We start from the raw sequence: 15,697 nt of genomic DNA, 5'->3' as shown, positions 1-15,697 counted from the left end.
AGCCTAAGAGGTGGGAAAACCCTCCGGCGCTGTGGTAAGTGGTTGATATGGCTGACAAGAAGTGACCTTGTGTTAGTTCTGAAATCTCGATTATGTCTATCCACGTTCATTATGTTCCCTACTGCGCACATTTGGGGGGCAGTGAAGCACCCTAAGACTTCTTACAGTGACCAACTGAAATGAAAGGCAATAATATTCTCTCCATTCCATACAATAAATGTAATGGTCCATTGACTAACAGAAGAAGAATACTTATTGGGGACCTGACAGCCCCTCTATACTGCCCTGCTCTAAAAATCAACTTTACTATTTGTCTCAATAAATTCTAATTAGGTAACTAATGAGGTTTCTATTTATTGGGGTATGTCTATACCAGTATCAGCTCCCAGAGGTAACTCTACACTGCGCTGACACCGCTGCTCTGCCTCCTCACAGCAGCCACCTCAGACGATCCTGTCACTAAACTTTGAAGACATTATCTGCCTAGTAACAGATGATGCGAATAACTGACTGCAATTCTATTGGCTGCAACATCTAACATTGTCATTGACAGGACTGGAGACTCCTCATATAAGGTGTGAGCAGTATATAGAGCGCAGTATATACATTTATACACCTCCATGTTTTCTATACTATAGTTGGGTATATAAAATGTACATGCAATTCATACAGGACTCTCCAGTCAGACCCCAGTGATCAGCTGATAGGGGATCACTTCCAAACTTGGCACAAACCTTTTAATAATGGTGAGGAGAAGGCAGAGAGGAACCTGAGGAGATGGCCACAGTGTGGACTTAGCTGTGAAATATGATGGATCCCGTTACAGTCAATGGGCACAGATGGGCTCTCAACTATGTGTCAAATGAAAGATCCCTCACAAGCCCATTCTCCATGACTCCGCTCCTGGAAACAGAAAAGTAGTGTGAACACAGCCCTAAATGGGAGTTTCCATTTTTTTCTCCTCTCCATTGTCTTGTATGTAAAAAAAATACCAGCGTCAAACATCAGACCCCCCAACTGTGCCAGATACAGCAGGACATTACTGAATTTGTAAAGCTGTGGCGGGAGGTCGGGGTGACAGTTTCTGCTGTATCTGGGTCCTCAGGGTGCAGATATAGTTGCGCCTTCAGACGACCTTACAAATTGGGCCGAGATTGGAACGCCATACTAGGACTGACCGGCGACTGACCCGAGCGTGACAGCTCCGTAGAAATACATGAAGCTGACACACTCGGCTCGGGAGAGCCGCCGGACAGTCCCAGCATTGCGTTCCGATCTCGGTCCGACAGTCCTGGTAAATTCAGGACAATTGGCAGGTACCATCTTTGTAGAGACAATGCGTGAGACATCTACTAGCCCAGATGGAAGATCAGGAGGACTACGACTACACCATCATTTGGTACAGGGAGTTGACCCTTTCGCTTTCCTTACCCACCAGGCATATTTCCATCAACCCATCTGTATCAGGAAAATTAAATCTAGCCTTCCGTTTTCCACAGAGACATTTTTTTTTACTGTTATTACTAATGTCGACAATGGATGCCGCTGTGTTGTACACATGGGCGCTCTGTTGCCTGTGTCAGTTCCTGTCCAAAGCCACCAAAATTATTCGTTCTCATTATTCATTTTTCTCTATTCTGCCCTAAACTGTTGTCGTCAGTGCATTCTTTGTCTTCTATCCTTTGGATTACGATATCGGAGAGAGAGTGAGACACAGGACAGGATGCGTGTCAAACAAGCTCTAAACTTTATTACAAAGCATGGGTTTTATATTCACTCTGAAGGCAGGAAACGGATTTACCATATATGGTTTGATTATACAGTTTAGCTGAACAAGCGAAAAAAGCTAGTTTCTGTATGCTTTAAAATATTTAATTAGACTTATCTGGTTAGCAAGGCCACATTATTTTCTTGCAAGAACACATTATTGCTACAAGATGAAATATCTGGCCGGGGAGTACATGTTATCTTTTTAGCAAGGACACGCTATTGATACAAGAAGGAACATTTCAGCTTGCTGTTGTTTTTACCTAAAATAACTGTCAGACTTATATAGCATAGATGGGGCCTTTAAACTTGAGGGACTCCATCTTCTGCTATAACATTCCATCCTTTTGTTCCTTCATTTATCAATACGAATCTCTATGTTTTCTTTTAGTACAACGCTGAATACACATTAGAAAAAGCTTAAAAACCAAATAAACCGCAAGGCACATTAGCAAAACCTGAAAAATAGCTTGCACTATACCAGCCAACCACCCACCGATACCTTTAAACCAATTTGCGGGATTTAGAAAGGAAAATCTCTGTGTGGAATTATTGGCCCAAGTATCTGAACAGTTCACCCAAAAGTTTATCTCTTCCCATGAGACTGGGACAGCGAGAAAAGGTATGCTAGTGGACGTCACAGGGGCATGTGTACATTTCAAACAATTAGCAATGGTCTGGTTTTGCTCCTTTAGTCCATCGATTAGAGCAAGATGGTGTCTAATGAATCTATTGTCGTCTCCATCTGTTGCGCTCAACCTAGTCCATGCACCTGTGGTTGTAAGGATGCAGGTAAGTATAAACAATGTCATCATTCTTTATCCGCTGGTTCTCCTAGTATCTTTTTGCAATGGGATGCGTGGATCCAGGTCTCTTTTCCCTCTAGCTTAACGGCTGTGCTTGTGGTCAGCAGAACTTGAAAGGGTCCGTCAAACCGTGGATCTAGGCTTTTCCTCACGTGTCTTTTTATAACCACCCAGTCTCCAGGTTGCAGCATATGGCTGCTAGAGTCTTGATCTGGATCTGGAAGAGAACTGAAGACATTATCATGTACTTGCTTAATCTTTTTGTGTAAAGCCCTCACGTAGGAACTTAGCACATGGTTGTTCATTTCTAATGCTTGCGGATAGAAACACCCTAGGCTGGGTACGTTGCCAAACAATATCTCATATGGAGAGAGTCCAGTCTTTCTATTAGGCGTGTATCTTACTGAAAACAGAGCAAGCGGTAAACAGTCTGGCCATGGTTTTCCTGTCTCAGCCATGGCTTTCTGAATTTTTAATTTCCATGTCCCATTCAGTCTTTCCACTTTTCCACTACTTTGTGGGTGATATGGGGTGTGGAATGCTTGTTGAATTCCTAGAGCTGACATGACTTCATTCATTATTTCACCTGTGAAGTGTGTACCTCTGTCACTCTCAATTACCTCTTGTACCCCATACCTGCAGACCACCTCCACAAGCAGCTTCTTTGCGGTTGCCGCAGCCGTGGCTTTGGCAATCGGGAAAGCCTCTGGCCATCCTGAGAACAAATCAATACAGACCAACACATATTCCCATGATCCTGACTTTGGCAGCTGAATATAATCAATTTGCAGTCTCTGGAATGGATAGAGGGGCCGGGGGGTGTGTTTGGGTGGTGTTTTAACTACTCTACCCTGATTATGTGTAGCACATATCATGCACCCTTGTACCAGGTTTTCAATACAGGTGGAGAATCCTGGTGCCACCCAATATTTCTGCATCACACTCATCACACCCGTTTTAGATTGGTGTGTCAACCCATGTAGTATCTGGGCAGCTGCTGGGTACAGTGCCCTTGGAAGGCATCGTCGTGTCCCTTTTCCCCATACCCCATTTGCTTCATTTAGGCATGCACCTTCCTTTAACCACTTATCAACCTCCTCCTTTTGAGCCTGAGCCTGCATTTGGGATAAGATGTCCTCCGACACAAAGGGGTTTTTAGGGGCACTTATCTGACGTACTGTTGACCCTTGTTGCGGCTTACAGGCTGCTGTTTTTGCCGCTGCATCTGCCATCGCGTTTCCTCTGCTTACCTGGTCGGTGCTTCTGGTATGTGCTCTTACCTTTATGACAGCTACTTGTTTGGGTAGTTGTAGCACATCAATTAACTGCTGGACCGCATCAGCATTCTTAATGGGGTGTCCTGCTGCCGTCAGGAAACCTCTTGACTTCCATATTGGACCAAAATCATGCGATATACCGAATGCGTACCTAGAATCTGTGTAAATGTTAACAATACTAACTTCCGCTAGTTTACAGGCCTCGGTTAGGGCCCTAAGTTCAGCTTCTTGAGCCGATTGGTATGGGAGCATTGGTTCTGCCTTGATTACTGCATTGAGGGAGACAACTGCATATCCAGTATGGAAGGTACCTGAATCGTCCTGATGACGGGATCCATCTACAAAAAATTCAAAATCTGCATTTTGTAATTCATGTTCAAATACAGTAGGTAAACCTGCCGTTTCTTGTGCCATCATTTGTACACAGTCATGAGGAACTTCCTCTCTTGGATCTTCCTTAAAAAGCACAGTACCTGACTCCTCCTTTAGATCCGAGAGAGGTAACAAAGTTGCTGGGTTCAGAGTAGTACACCTCTGTAAAGAAACATTGGGAGGCATTAACAGTGCACATTGTAGCCTAAGATGACGTGCTGCTGAAAGGTGAGCGGGTTGCACTTGGTTCAATATAGTGTAGACATCATGAGGTGTTAGCACGGTGAGCGGGTGGTCAAGAACAATGTCTGCGGATTTATGGAGTAATAGTCCAACAGCATGCAGAGCACGTACACAGGATGGTGCACCTCTGGCTACCGCGTCTAATCTGCCACTAAAATAGGCAACAGGTCTCTGATTATCACCATGTGTTTGAGTTAAAACTCCTGCTGCATGTCCAGCTTGTTCATGAAGGTACAGAGTAAATGGGAGCTCATAATTAGGGGTACCCAAAGCTGGAGCGGCCAAAATACGGTTCTTGAGAGAATAAAAACAGTCTATTGCCTCTGGTGTTAGTATGAAAGGTGTTGGAGTAAGACAGTCATAGAGGGGCTGCATTAAAACAGAGACGGCATGAATCCACTGTCTGCAATAGGAAACAAGTCCAAGAAAAGTTCTGAGGGCTGCAACATTAATAGGGACGGTGAATGCCTGTACTGCTTGTTTACGTGCATTTGTTAAATGACGAGCTCCTGGTGTAATGCAATGTCCCAAAAAGGTGACTGAAGATTTACAAAACGGAAGCTTATCTTTCGATGCCTTGCAGCCAGCGTGATAGAGAAACAACATAAGCGATATAGTTGCACTACGACATTGTTTCCTGGAGGGGGCACAAATGAGCAGGTCATCGACATATTGCAGAACAACGATATGTGGTTCAGCCCATCCCTCCAGTATTTCCTGCAGACTTGCAGTGTACATTGTGGGTGAATTCTGGGCACCCTGTGGCAACACTGTCCATGTATATTGACTACCCTGGAATGTGAAAGCAAACAGGTACTGGCAGTCAGGATGTAATGGTACACTGAAAAATGCATTTGCCAAATCGACCACTGAAAAGCAAAGAGAGTTAGAAGGTATCTGTGACAGAAGAGTATTCGGGTTGGGCACAACTGGTGTTAGAAGTTCTGTGGCTTTGTTAACCAACCGGAGGTGATGGACCATTCTATATGCGGCTGGTTGTCCTGGCACGCTCTTTTTCTTTACTGGGAACAGGGTGTAGCGCTGGCGTCCCTGCCCTCTGCTAGGCAGGGACGCTGCTCCCCTCACCGCTCTGCTGTCAGCGCGTGCTCCGTCCCGGCGTCCTCTCCCCGCTCTGCTGTCAGCGCGCGCTCCGTCCCGGCGTCCTCCTCCTGCTCTGCTGTCAGCGCGCGCTCCGTCCCGGCGTCCTCCTCCTGCTCTGCTCTCAGCGCGCGCTCCTTCCCGGCCCCTGTGCTTAGGGCGCGCGCGCTTCCCTCCTCTTAAAGGGGCCGCGCGCGCCGCCCTAAAGAGTCCCCGGCCAATGGCCGGAGGACTTCATCATATATAAGGCACCTCCTCCAAAATGGAGGTGCCCGAGCAATGTTGTTTGCACCTGTGTCTCACCTGTGCTTCAGCCCTCAGGTCCCGTTGCCAGTTACCTGCCAGTTACCTGCCAGTTTCCTGCCAGTTTCCTGCTAGTTACCTGCCTGATTCCTGCCTGAATACTTGTTACCTGCCTGCCTGCCTGAGGTCCGACGGTCTGCCTTACAACTCCGGTCAGTCTGTCTAAGGACCAACTTGTCCGCTCACCTGGGAGCGCACATCAGCTACCTGCCTGCTTGCCTGAGGTCCGACGGTCTGCCTTACAACTCCGGTCAGTCTGTCTATGGACCAGCTTGCCCGCTCACCTGGGAGCGCTTCTCCGCTACCTGCCTGCTTGCCAGCCCGGAGGCTCCGTTGTCACGTGCTGTGACCACCAGCTATCTCAGAGACTCTTGCCCGCTCACCTGGGAGCGCATCTCCGTTACCTGCCTGCTTGCCAGCCCGGAGGTCCCGTTGTCACGTGCGGTGACCACCAGCTATTCCAGAGACTCTTGCCCGCTCACCTGGGAGCGCTTCTCCGTTACCTACCTGCCTGCCAGCCCGGAGGTTCCGCCGTCACGTGCCGTGACCACCTGCTATTCCAGAGACTCTCGCTTGCTCACCTGGGAGCACACATCTACCATCTGCCTGCTAGCCTACCCGGAGGCTCCGCCATCACAGGTCGTACCTACCCCTTACCCAGAGACTGCCCAGATCACTTGCCGTAACTCCCTGTCCGTTCACCCAGAGACTGCCACCCGCTCCCTTACAAGGGCCGCCCCCTTGTATAGTAGCTCAGAGGTTCCGCCTCCCGGACCCGTTACACAGGGGAGTGTTGCAAGGGGACTGGGTTTTGACTAGGACTCCCCTGTGTAGTAATTTTTGGACTTGCAGGGCTATGGCATTCTCCTGAGCCGAGCTAAGGGGATACTGCCTCTGTTGAGGCAAGATTGCTCCTGGTTTTAATTTTACCATTACTGGTTGAACTCTTAACCTACCAACATCTGTTTTGTCTGAGGCCCAAAAATCATGTGGCACAGCATGCTCCAATATCGGGGGAAACTCATTTGTCTCTTCTATGCTGGCAATATCTAGTGACATAATTTTGCAAAGGGTACTTGGTTTTAAACCTGGGGTCATGGTGACAGTGCCATCGGGATGATACTCAATATGTGCTTGTAATTGGGACAACACATCATTTCCCAAAAGATTACATTGGCCTCGGGGCGATACCATGAGCTGGCTATGTACAGTAGCTCCTTGAATTTGCAGGGGAATTCTCTTGGTGACAGGGAGCAGGACAGACGGGGAATTGAAGGGGGTGGCAATGACATGATGTGAAAAATGAGTGTCAGTGTATGGCCAATCACCTTGCGTAATTACTGAATTGTCGGCCCCCGTATCTACTTGGAAATCGATTTCATGTCCCCCTGGTAGGTTCACCTGCACTATGCAACTGGGAGTTGGGGGTAAGGAGATGAGGGGGTTCATGTGCAAGCTACCCTCATCCTATGTGGGCATTGTTTGGTCAGCAGGAGGACCCGTACTCTGAGCATTTGGATACGGGTTGGTCCTACAGTTCTTTCTAAAATGTCCTGGCTTTTTACATCCGTAACACAGTTTCTGTCCTCCTCCTTCAGTCCGTCCTCTGCCTCTGTTGTTTCTGGGGGTCGTCTCTACTATATGTATTCTGGCAGCTCTTTTTGCCTGCGCTATGTCATGTTGTGCCCCCTGAGCTATTCTAGCTAAATCTTCTGCCTTCACTGATCTCCAGTCCGGTCTACTTGCTTTTACCTTCTCTGCAATCTCTTTCTTTAGTCCATTCATGAAAGCACTTGCTAATACCCTCTCGCTAGTCTTATTCCCGGGGTTGAACCCCATTTCTGACCAGGTTTTCTTTAGTGCATAGAAATAATCCTTAGGATCTTCCTCCTTCCCTTGCACTCTATCTTCTAGTGTAACTTGCTTTTCTGCTTGCCTGTCTTTACATGCTTTTACCAACGCTTTTACATACAGAACCCCGGCTGCTGCATCATTAGCCTCCGCTACATCAGGGCCTGTTCTACTGTCATATTGTTTATAAGTTTCGTCCGTCAGTCTGTCATACCGAGCTTCATCTGCCAAATTCCCCTTAATTACCCCTTGCAGATCTATTCTAGTGGCATGGTACGTATCCTGTATGGTGGTGATCATTCTAGCGAAACCCATAGGGGACTGGGACGGATCTGGCAGTTGGGAGATCAACGCCAACTGCTCTGAAGGACTCCATGGTCTATACATTAACATTGTGCGAGCTTCCTGACCTGGAACAACTGCATCCCCCCCTGCTGCTGCTGCTGCTCCCGGTGCTCCTGGCACAACTACCGTCCTCATTGGGAATAGTCTAGCTGGGTGGGGTCTCGGTCCTCCACATGCCACACAGATGTCTACTGTCAAGGGGTTCTGCTGTCCACATCTGGGGCAAACCCAACATTTTTGGTTCCTTGGAATTCTGGTGCTGGGGTGGGGGTGACGTCGGGAGCGGACAGGGAGGAAAATCTGTCATTCCGGTTTTTGTCAGTCTGTAACGTCCGTCTCCTAATTCTTCAATCTTTCCTTCAAAATAAGCGCATGCATTCATCCATACATCTACTGTCCCTAACAGACCCTTATCTTTCAGCCATCCATGATAGGAGTTAAAGAAGGATTTCCATTTCTCTCCATTCATCTCTCCATTCTCATTCATTCCCGCTTTACACAATATTTTGTCAATTCCAATCAGTGCCTGTTTCCCTTCTCTGCGTACTACTAAGTCTTTGGCTATAATGCCTTCCTTGGCATTTTGGTTCCCCATTTTTTTCGGTTCTCCTCACCTAGAAGAGACTCCTCAGTCACTTAGGCAATGGTCACTTAGACAATGGGCCACAAAGGTTTCTGATCCTTTCCACTACTAGCCTCTCTAGGACTTATACGCCAACCAGAAAAACAGACCAAAAACATCAATCCCGGGACACATCCACAACACAATCATCGGATCCATACTTTCATTCTTAAATTCTCCAAAGGATAGAAGGCAGGACTGTCAATTTATCTGAGGGGATTCTACTGGTTCAAAGGTACCTGAGCCAGACAACAATCTGTTGAATTACCTGGGGAGCCGACCGCTCGGGGGTGAGGGAGTCTCTTCTATGCAGTGATATAATTAGGTAGAATATAACAGTTATTCTTACCTCAGCGCTGTATATATCACCAACAGAGAGCTTCACTCGTCCCACGTCTCGGACCGGTCGAGCACCCCTGGGTAGATTAACTCAAGGTCCCTGTTCGATGCGCCAGCTGTCGTCACTGCATTCTTGGTCTTCTATCCTTTGGATTACGATATCGGAGAGAGAGTGAGACACAGGACAGGATGTGTGTCAAACAAGCTCTAAACTTTATTACAAAGCATGGGTTTTATATTCACTCTGAAGGCAGGAAACGGATTTACCATATATGGTTTGATTATACAGTTTAGCTGAACAAGCGAAAAAAGCTAGTTTCTGTATGCTTTAAAATATTTAATTAGACTTATCTGGTTAGCAAGGCCACATTATTTTCTTGCAAGAACACATTATTGCTACAAGATGAAATATCTGGCCGGGGAGTACATGTTATCTTTTTAGCAAGGACACGCTATTGATACAAGAAGGAACATTTCAGCTTGCTGTTGTTTTTACCTAAAATAACTGTCAGACTTATATAGCATAGATGGGGCCTTTAAACTTGAGGGACTCCATCTTCTGCTATAACACTGTTCTAAAATTCAAAAAATTTTCTGCATTGATAATTTGCTCCATTTACAGATTACATATACCAGCCAAGGACAGAAATTTGGCAGAACGGTGGCTCAGTGGTTAGCACTGTTGCCTTGCAGCGCTGGGGTCATGGGTTCAAATCCCACCAAGAACAACAATGTGTTTGTGGGGTTTCCTCTGAGTTCTCTGGTTTCCTCCCACACTCCAAAGACATACTGATAGGGAATCAAGATTGTGAGCCCCAATGGGGACAGTGATGATAATGTATGTAAAGTGCTGCAGAATATGCTAGTGCTCTAAAAAGATTATTATTATAAATTACTAGAAGAGAATCTGGGCCTTTTTCCCAGGGGTTGTACTATCCAATTTGCTATTTACTGCAGGGTATTTGCTAATTTTGTTTTAATCCTGGGTTTTGTCTGTTAATGGCCGCAGTGTGAATGAGCACCTACACATTGCACTAATACCATGTGTTCAGGCTCATGTTTTTAGTTTTGCTTTAGTTTTTTAAACTTTTCTACATACAGAATCGCAGTTTCCCCTGATTGGGCTGTGTATTTTGTCTTTATAGCTTTCCACGGGCAGGTGTAAACCAGTCAGGTCTGGGTCCCGCTCGTCCCCATTTATTTTGCGGCCTATTCGCACATAGAGAGGTGATCTACAAGAATTAAGGAGTCTGATTGGGTACACCTTGTCATGGTGGGATGGCTTTTATGCTTTTTTTTATCAAAACAGCATCAACTAAGTCCCCTATGTTATTTACATGTATTATTACTATTTACTTACTGCAGGGAATTTGCTCCTTTTTTATCCTAGGTTCTGTCTATTAAATAGCCACAGTGTGAATGTGCACCTACACATTGCACATATACCAACATATTTTTCAGCTAATTTCTTTGGTTTTGCAATACCTTTTTTCATAGAAATCCAATGTGCCAGTCATGAGAAATCTAGCATAGAAGCCATATGCAAATCAGACTGTAAGCGCACTGGGGCGTGTCAATGCACTTGAAATACGCAGATCATGTGGATTGACACGCCCCCAGTGCACTTCCAGCCTGATCGGCATATGGCTTCTATGGGAGATTTCTCATGTCAGCACATTGAATCTATGCAAAAAAAAAAAATAAAAAAATTCCCATATGTAAAATAGTGCTGACAAGCGCCCATTAAAAGATTTAGGAATCCTTCAGTTATTCACCTTTTTTGTTTTAAAACACATATTAAAAAAAATATAATAAATAATAATTCTGATTTTATTCTGCAACGTTATATACAAGCATCTTTCCTGTTCTCTTTTAAACCCTGTAAAATAGCCTGTAAACCTGCAAAAAAAAAAACATGCCACAGCGAGATAATGCTGTGCTACAGCCTAAAAAAATAAACCTGTGAGATGTCAAAAACTCTAAAACATAAAATTTAGAAAATAATGCAAAAAAAAAATGCTAAAAAAAAAAAATATTCATATTTGTGAATGTATGATTTCTAAAGGTAAATTTTTGCTGTGGACGTTTAGACATTGAAGTCCTTGGTCATGAAAGGGTAATGGAGCTTTTTACTGACTTACAAGTTACCACGAACCATGAAGTAAACCTAGATGAGTTATTTCAGATTTTCGCTACGATGAACAGTCAATATGAGACTAAGGAGGAGGAGAGTAGGATCATGATCAACACTTTCAGTTTCATTCAGGCAGAAGACGTCAGAAAAAGAACAAGGGGAAGAGAGATTTATATAAAATAAAGGGAAAATAAACAGAGAAAATAATAGATCTGGGAGATTAGAAGACTAAGGATCACGTTTCTGGGGCAGCTCTTCTCCTTGGTATGGCTCTTCTGAGTTTTTGTGGGTCCTCTGGACATGAGGACTGGAGACTGCCCCTCTACGGTGGCAAAATTTCACCCACAGTCTCCTTTAAACCCTACAACACTGAACTGACGGTGCCGCCCGGATGCCAGGTACAGATAACATTTACTTATTGTTTCACATTGCTCATTGGTATATCTAATATAATATATATATATAATCATATAAAATATATAATATAATATATCATTAAATAATATATAATGCATGGCATTACAGAAACTTGAAATATTTTTCTGTTAAGCAGACGTGGCAAAATTTGTCGGTATGGGATCTACTTTGTGTCTGTGATGATGTGCAGCTCCAGTCACCTGACCGCTGCAGCCAATCACAAGTGTCATTGGCCAGGTGACCATAGTACAGTATCATCAGTTCCTATCCCACCTAAGACCCCCAGAGAGGCCTGCTTTGGAGCCAACATGGTTGGAGTGAGGGAATATCCATTATTATGTTTTTTTAACCATCCCTTGCGCTGTATTTTTTTTTTAAGGCGGGCAACTCTTTTAAAAACAGTTATCCAGTATTATATAGGTGGGGGGTCTGACTCTCGGCACCCCTGCTGGTCAGTTGTTTGAAGTGGATGCAGCATTTGTACGACACCCAGCAGTTGTAACATCACAACTACAATGTATGGGACTGCTGCAGCCAATCAATGGGCTCAGACCTTGTGGCGTTGAAACCAGTAACTGGCTGCATCAGTCATGTGTGCTGTAGTCATAACTGATAACATCACCACTGCAGCCTGTCAACAATAACCGTCAGAGATGCAGTGCTGGGCCTACAGAGGGTGAGTATTTGTGTGCTTGTTATTTTCTTTGCCTGCAATTATATAATTAAATTTATAATTCCCCAATATTTACATCAAGATCAATGTGGAGTATAGATATTCCCTCTCTTTCAGGAGAAAAATAGGTCATGCTAGTGTTGAAAAGGCCTTTGAGCTGAGTCAAATTCTTCTCATCCAGCCAATCAGTACCCTCCTCTACTGACAAGATGGGTTTGTTGCTTGGCTCCAGATTGGTTTCTGGCTTGGCTACAGATAGGTTCCTGGCTTTGCTACAGATGGGTTTGTTGCTTGGCTCCAAATTGGTTTCTGGCTTGGCCAATATCCTTAGTAATGTTGCAAGGCTCATTAAAGGGTCAGATGACTTGTAGGGTAGCAATCTCCAATTGATGGTACAAGAGCGTGAGAGAAAGAAGAAATCTGTGCTATGGAGAATTCCAGCACTTTGCCTTTATGGTAGTTTTGGTAAATCTCGATTGTGACTGCCCTTCACAATGACGGCCAAAGATAAAGCAACATGGACTGTATATTGGCTCCGGTGGTTCATGTACTGTAAACCGTAGGTTCTCAACCCATTGTGTAGACGACATGTCTCTAAATGGTATCTATGCTGCACAGTGTCAGATCATAACTTCAGAGGTACTTAATTTATTTTAGTAGGAACATTGAGAAACACAGATCTCGATCATGTTGACCTAATGATTTATACTATTGTTCTCAGCCTGCAGCATTTCTCCATCATCTGGAGGAAGGGGTGGATGGTGTAAAGCTAGAGCCATGGCACGGGACCACCACACTGGCCTTCAAGTTCCAGCATGGAGTGATTGTGGCTGTGGATTCGCGTGCGTCGGCGGGACAGTATATCGGTGAGTGGTTGCTAATACATGCTATATTAGAACTACTTTCTATATTAGAACTTGATTTCATTTAGTATTAGCTGTGGTAGACTGATTTCTTCCATATAATGATTCCCATGCATCATTTTCCCTACAGCTACACTGAAGGTTAACAAAGTGATTGAGATAAACCCGTACCTGCTGGGCACCATGTCCGGATGTGCTGCAGACTGCCAGTACTGGGAACGGCTTCTCGCCAAGGAGTGCAGGTGTGTGAAATAATACCCGTCACTGCATTAGAGCGGCTTTACACTCTATATTAATGAGTACTATTCTGAAATGATTGTTCGCTCAATGACACTGTCTAATAAAAAGAAAACTGAATTCCATTTCCCTGCTCCCATTTGTAAGGGGTGCACTGGATGGTGTGCGACACCAAGTAAAGAATTTAGGAAGTTTGAACCTAACAGTGCTCCCTTCTCAGAGCAGCACTAAGAACGGCACAACACTATCGCTGGACCGGTGGTAAACCTTACTCATTCTCAAGGCACAATGACTTGAACAAAACCTAAACATATCTCAGCCTCTGGTTACATGTACAGAAGCCTCACTCTGTTCTTCACTCTTAAGTCTCAGGTCCACACTTTAGCCGGTCTTTCACAATGTCTGGTACCAACACGCATTAGTCACATTTCACTTACACCTCAGGCCTTTGTTTCCTGCCGCGACACATGATTTACTTGCAGTACAAGCACTCTTGGATCTTGACTCTGCAACCCTGGCCTTACTGCTCATCAGACTTTCAGGTGGTGGTCACTTGCTGCGCTCTTGGAGACGACACCTCTCAGGACTCTTATCATCCTTGCCAAGACACCTCACGTGAGGCACGCTGCATCTGATCGATCTGCCTGTCCTTAACAGCTCACCTTTTTTGGCATGCAACATTCAGCCATTATTGTTACATTGAGAAATAACTTGATTTATCTTTATTCGTTTCGGAATGTGTTTCAAAATGAATTTACAATATACTGATCATTGTGCAGTTACCGAATTTTTCGTTTATTCCCATCTTAGCCTTTCATGGCGGAAATAACTCCATCCAGCGCGTCCCATTAATTTCTATAGCGGTTACAGAGACGTGTTTCTCACCTGATCTCGGCTGTTTTTGGAAATCCATCTCCAGTGATCGATGCCTGGGAGGAGTTATTACAGCCATAAATGGTTGAGGTGGGAATAAACCTTTTTTTTTTTATTGTGTTAATTATTTTACATTTTTTGTGACTTTTTTTTTATTCTGTATTTTTTAACACTTCATTTGGTCATTGTAATATATTGACATGAGTTTAGCTACTGTATGTTCATATCTGCTCCAGAGACTTGCAGATTCCAGATTTAATAGGACATACAGAACCGTCAAAATTACTGACACAATGTTGAAGCAAAACAGATCCCACTATAAGTCAACGGGGTCCTTTGGGTGGCGGCGGTATCCTTTGCCCGTTTTCGCTTTCATTATAAACGGAAGATGCACATATGAACAGAAGATTCATGCATTTTGCCTCATATCCACACATTCCTCTGTCTATCAGGTTATACCAGCTGCGGAATAATTCCCGGATCACGGTGTCGGCGGCCTCCAAACTCCTATGTAACATGATGCTGGAGTACAGAGGTACAGGACTGAGCATGGGCAGCATGATCTGCGGCTGGGATGAGAAGGTAATGGGCTCGGCACGATGATTAGGCAGCGGAATTGCTTCAATACCAGTTGGCAAATTAACCAAGATTTACAAAAGACTAAAACTGACCTTACACATCTTTCTTATGTCCCTACATGTCCAACCGTGGTGCTCGAAAACCTCATACATCAAAATATAGTGTTCAGACTATCGTTATTTTTGTGACGCAACTGGTATTAAATTATGGTTAAAATATGAGATAATAGTTTACCATACACTGTGTGCACAATTATTAGCCAGTTGTTTATTTTTATCTGTGAGAATAAGAACCAAACAGCTAAAAATGAACAAAATACATTTCTGACATTTCCATAAAAATCTCAGTGACCAATATAGTAATATGGCCGCCCTTCTTCTCAGTAACAGTCATAAGCTCCATCCATGGAGTCTGTCAGTTTCTTCATCTGTTGATGATCAACTTTGTGGGCAGCACCATCCACAGTCCCAGACACTGTTCAGGAAGGTGATTGTTCTCCTTCACCTTTACCTCATCTCACATAATACTGACGATGAGGAGCGATGGCGTGTTCTGTACATAATACTGACGATGAGGAACGATGGCGTGTTCTGTACATAATACTGACGATGAGGAGCGATGGCGTGTTCTGTACATAATACTGACGATGAGGAGCGATGGCGTGTTCTGTACATAATACTGACGATGAGGAGCGACGGTGTGTTCTGTACATAATACTGAGGATGAGGAGCGACGGTGTGTTCTGTACATAATACTGACGATGAGGAGCGATGGCGTGTTCTGTACATAATACTGACGATGAGGAGCTATGGTGTGTTCTGTACACAATACTGACGATGAGGAGCGATGGCGTGTTCTGTACATAATACTGACGATGAGGAACGATGGCGTGTTCTGT

At 44.6% G+C, this 15,697-nt stretch overlaps 1 protein-coding gene across 1 annotated transcript in view; it reads left to right on the top strand.

The window, feature by feature from the left end:
* Window positions 1-11,198: 11,198 nt before the first annotated feature.
* Window positions 11,199-15,697, top strand: part of PSMB8 (proteasome 20S subunit beta 8) — a 22,706-nt gene continuing 18,207 nt past the window's right edge. Inside the window, exons 1-4 of the mRNA XM_073641923.1 lie at window positions 11,199-11,555; window positions 12,969-13,113; window positions 13,241-13,352; window positions 14,673-14,802. Of these exons, the coding sequence (XP_073498024.1) occupies window positions 11,424-11,555; window positions 12,969-13,113; window positions 13,241-13,352; window positions 14,673-14,802 (519 nt within the window). The 5' untranslated portion in view covers window positions 11,199-11,423. The remainder of the gene's footprint in view (window positions 11,556-12,968; window positions 13,114-13,240; window positions 13,353-14,672; window positions 14,803-15,697) is intronic.

This window comes from Phyllobates terribilis, unplaced genomic scaffold (assembly GCF_046119375.1).
Source record: "Phyllobates terribilis strain yellow unplaced genomic scaffold, ASM4611937v1 Scaffold_7__3_contigs__length_470593459, whole genome shotgun sequence".
Classification (NCBI taxonomy): domain Eukaryota; kingdom Metazoa; phylum Chordata; class Amphibia; order Anura; family Dendrobatidae; genus Phyllobates; species Phyllobates terribilis.
The sequence above is the reverse complement of the archived record's forward strand: the minus strand, read 5'-3'. Positions and strand labels throughout refer to the sequence as shown.